The following is a 4,715-nucleotide window of genomic DNA, read 5'->3' as shown; positions in this document are numbered from 1 at the left end:
GGCCATACAATCAACCTTCCCCTATCAGATGCTGCTTTCGGATTTTAAATAGGTGGAATCGTTTAGGAGAAAATGAGCCGCACATTTGGCCGCGCAGGCCCTGGCCCGCCCGTCGTTGCCTCTCCATCCCCTTATACTCTCATGGTGAAACGCAAGGATTCGGAAGATCATTTCTTAACACTAACGGCCCGCACCCAGAAGACCGTTTAGTCCATATAACCAAATTCAAAACCGACGAAATTTTAGCTCTTGGGACTAAAATTTTATTCGTGGCGATGAAATAATTTGGTCTAGATGACTTAATTTGATTGGTGCGACTATATTTAGTTAAAAATAGGGTTACTAAGTTTTAGTCGGTTTTAGGAACTAAATTTTGGTTCTTACAACCCTGATTTAGTTGTATCAACTAAATGGTTCTCTGGGTGCGGCCGAGATTCCCGATTTCCTAGAACGGCGAAAGGGGTCCTTTTGACCCCTACCCCTAATTAATAATTACGCAAATTTCATCAAAACAATGTCGTGTACACTTAGTTGGAAACTATAACAGTGCACAGGAGAACAGGTAAACACCTGGAATACCGGAACATTCTGCTAACGGGAAGAAGGGGACAAGAGGATAAACCCAAATGATCCCTTTTCTGTCTTGGACTGCGTATTTACTACTCTAATGCAAAAAAAATGACACCTTCGGTAAAATTTAACAGCGTACCGCTGTACTCAGCGGTCTTCGACCGCCCCGCGGACGGGATGCGATCACCTCGGTGATCGGCCCGGACCGCTCCCGGCCCGCGCTCACCTGGCGGCCGTACACCTCGCAGACCCCGCAGCACTTCCGGCCTTATCCGGTAGTGCGTGCGATAGAAGGGAGAAGGCGCCGAAGTTATCAGTACGGGTCGCGACGGATAAGCCCGCGCAATGCGTGGTCCAGTACGTTAAATACGGCGCCAGGTAGCCGAGCTAGGCAGTTCAGCTAGTACCGAGGGTACCTCACTTCGTCTGATCAGTGTACGGTCTAAAAACTAATCGTATTCCAATCACATTACGTTCATTTTCTAATCACTCCAATTACTCCGATCATTTCCACAAATCAATCAAATTTTCTCAAAACTAAAGTATGTTTAGTGGCATTTTCCTGTGAATTTCCTTGCACATTGAACTGTTCTAACCCTCACAAAAGGTGAAATAGCACGCTACAAACTTTTTTTTTAGTTTGCAATGTCCAAGAAGCTCCATGTAAATCAAAAATCAGTCTACGTACACTATTTTTGACAAAATGTCTTCAGTTTGCACCCCACATACCTCACAAAATTGAATTTTAGGATCACGGAACAAAAAGTCTTTGTTGTGGGGATCAGTTCTGTTTGGTAGACTAAATTCGATTTCTGGAATCAAGAATCGGATACTCACAAGCAGAAGTTCGTTGACACGACCAGACACTTGTACGAGAGAACCAAGCTGGAGTTTGTTCTCTTCGTACAAGCGTCCGGTCGGGGCAACCAACTTCTGCTTGTGAGTATCGGATTCTCGATTTCATCTATCGAATTTAGAATACCGAACATTATTGATCCTCACGACAAAGTCATTTTCTTCCGTGAATTTCTTTCCGTTTTCTCCAGTCACAAAACATTACCAATTCCAATCAATTTCTGTTCAAATTCTAATCAGTCCAATCAATTACCAATCGATTTCCAATCAATCTCCAATCACTTGACTCCAGTCAGTGTACACCTACTATAGGAGTGAGGTACCCCTCGGCTAGTACAGTCGGTCGGCGCGTCGCTATGCCAGTCAGCAGTTTCGGCCTGCGGTGCCCCGTCAGCGGAGCAGACTAGGCCATTAGGAAATTTTGGTGTGAGTAACCCCGGGTGAACGTGACCCGATCATGTACCTACCGACTTGTGACTCCCTGAACCCGACAGTGCATACCCAGGTGGGCCTAAGACTTTCACCCCCGGTAGAGACTCAACCTACGGTCCCTCCGCCAACAAGGGTATGACAAATTGTGAATATTTCGAAAAGTTCTGAACCTAAAAATATAACCGTTTGCATCAAAGCGTGTCTTGGCAATTTATTAAAAGTCAGGAAGCGCCAGGCCGATGAAAAACAATTTTCATACCTTTTTGGGCAAATGAAAAGTAAAAATGGTCAAAATGACCCCTTCGGCCGTTTTAGTGTTAAACAAAAACTACAAATTGCAGGGAAACGGACGAGACACCGTCTACTAAAAAAAAAGAATTGGACTACAATTTGATATAATACAGCAGTATAACCCTCCGGGAACGTGCTCTTCTTTGCCATGACTCAGACGGGTCCACTACTTGGTGGCGAGCACGACTTCAAACAGAGGAGATTTTGACAAACAAGGGGAATTCCTTAAAGTTTTCCCTTTTCCTTCCAAAAATGAGACATTGTTTTTACCGTGGAATGTCTCTTTCTGGCCTTAAAGTAGCCATTCTGTAGCCATTCTGTAGCCAGTCTATAGCCATTCTATAGCCACTCTACAGCCATTTTATGCGGCAGGAGAATATCAATGGCTAGAGGCTGTTTTCTGTCTGTCTCCGGGGCGGCTCTTGCGTAGCCATCCTGTAGCCATCGTAAAGTCACATTTTTCTGTACGGAAGAGTTCCGGTAATATGGCACTATAGTTTACAATACAATTATTGAAGCAGAAATTATCTCATGTTTCGATAAGGGCTACGAAATTGAAGCGTTGGTACCCGATGTCAGTAATTTAAAATTGGCACTTAGTGCTGTAAGTTTATGTAGTAGTGTGTCACTTTTTTTGACGAAATTTCTGGTATATGCGCCACTGTCTAACAACGGAATTGACGTCGTCACGACCCACACGTTTAAGAGTTGTTTCCTATCAGAAAAGCACACCTTTTTAAGCGTGGCTGGCAACTCCGTCTAGTAGAGAAGAGCGGGCCTGGTTCGTCGTTTGGTGCATTCCTCTACAAAGTTCGATACCCCCTAAGCAAAACCGCTCAGCGACCCAGAAGTGAGCGAACAACCGCTCAGCGCACGGGTGGCTGGAAACAACTCAGGATCATTCGAAAGAGAATTTCCGTCTCTTTCCAATGATACCAATATTACATTTTCTATAAAAATGCGACTCAAGCGGTTATCGGGAGCGTCGCGTGCGCTGAGCGGTTATTTCCAGCCACCCGTGAGCTGAGCCGTTGTTCGCTCACCCCTGAGTCGCTGAGCGGTTGTTCGCTCACCTCTGGGTCGCTGAGCGGTTTTGCTTAGGGGGTATCGAGTTGGCATTTAAAACAACTTATTTTTGTAGGACCATTATTTTTTGTGACAGGTGTCAAACCCTTTTTAACGAATGTTTTCTGCCGCAGGAACCAGACGGGAAACTTTTATCTCACCACCAACAGGGCCTCTCCATTCGGAAAGGGTCAACAGGGAGTCACGATCAATGCGTAGAGGCACCCGTTCTTGGTTTGAGTGGGGTGAAAACCTCGGACCGACACAGTAGATATGCAACAGTACTTATTAAAGATATCCAAAAATGAGCTGCAATGTGCATTTCAACCCATCCGTAGTCCAGCTTTTGAAGTCCCGGAAAGGGCCTGAAATGTCGAGGGACCATTTTTGTCCATCCAATATGCATCTGTGCGCGCATCTTGCAAGATGTAATTTTGAATTCAGAGAAGTGACAAATTTGTTGGACACCTGGTAAAGATGTGCACAAAAATGCGACTTCCTATTGACAAAAAAAGGGCCCTTAAGATTTAGTGTGACATGGCCATCCAATAAGTTCTCCCAAAATGTTATCACTTTTTCTAGACCTCTATCAAAGACCTCGAAAACAGACAGTAACCAGCATCCTAAAACAATTATTAACCCTCTAAGGCATGAGCCTGGCGAAATTGACCAAAGTTGAGTATTCGAGTTGTGACAACCAAGGGAGTGTCTAAGAATCATTTTGAGCCCTCGTGGGGTGTTCTAGCATATACGGTTCAGGATTGCTGAATGTCGTTTATCAACGACATCATGCCTTAGGAGTCACTCGACATGATTTCTTATTTTATTTTTAAAGTGGATGAAAATTTCAGGAGTTGTCTGCGTTGGATTAATGATCACATTTCACCCAAAAAATGCCAATAAACAGACGAGTGGCCAACAAGTGTTTTGGGGTGATTTTTGAGGGGTGTTAGTAAAAAGAACGATTTAGACGGCAATTCTTCGAGAAATATAGGGTAAACTTAGGTTGGTTGTACGGAAAAGTGTAAGAAATAAAACTTGACGAGTAAAAAAATACACTTTTCTCAAAGACAGTGCCTCAAAAACCTGCTCGAAGTCGAACGTCGTTTTAAAACGACCTCATGCCTTAGGCCTTAGGGGTCACTCGACATCATCGAAAATCAAAAAATTGTAACTAATCAACTTTTTTGGTTTCTGGTGCTTTATCAATGAGTACTGAGGCAATATCGAGTGTCGTAGTTCTGAATATTGAGTGTCGTTGTACTCATTTCAATGTTTCGACCTTCGGAGCAAAACGCGCACTTTAGTGCAAGTTGCCATTTTTGAGCGCAATTTTTCCTATGATGCATTCGTCATACGGTCTTCCGAGTTCCCGAGATGCTTTTGAGCATGCATATGTTAAAACACCACTTTGAACTACCGTTGTTGTTTTAAAACGACACATGTCGTTTTAAAACAACAAAGCCCCCCCGAAAAGCGTTCTTACTTGCCTGTATCTATCA

The 4,715-nt window shown here is 43.9% G+C and overlaps 1 protein-coding gene across 3 annotated transcripts in view; it reads left to right on the top strand.

The window, feature by feature from the left end:
• The window catches only part of LOC113216461 (pancreatic triacylglycerol lipase-like), a 32,565-nt gene extending 29,044 nt beyond the window's left edge, over positions 1-3,521 (top strand). For all 3 annotated transcript variants that reach the window (XM_052268378.1, XM_052268377.1, XM_026436207.2), the window contains one exon: positions 3,348-3,521. In XM_052268378.1, coding sequence (XP_052124338.1) covers positions 3,348-3,432 — 85 coding nt within the window. In that variant the 3' untranslated portion in view covers positions 3,433-3,521. The remainder of the gene's footprint in view (positions 1-3,347) is intronic.
• The last annotated feature ends 1,194 nt before the right edge of the window (positions 3,522-4,715 follow it).

The sequence above is a fragment of the Frankliniella occidentalis genome, unplaced genomic scaffold (genome assembly GCF_000697945.3).
Source record: "Frankliniella occidentalis isolate FOCC.00 unplaced genomic scaffold, Focc_3.1 Scaffold68, whole genome shotgun sequence".
NCBI lineage: Eukaryota > Metazoa > Arthropoda > Insecta > Thysanoptera > Thripidae > Frankliniella > Frankliniella occidentalis.
This window is presented reverse-complemented; position numbering and strand designations above follow the sequence as displayed.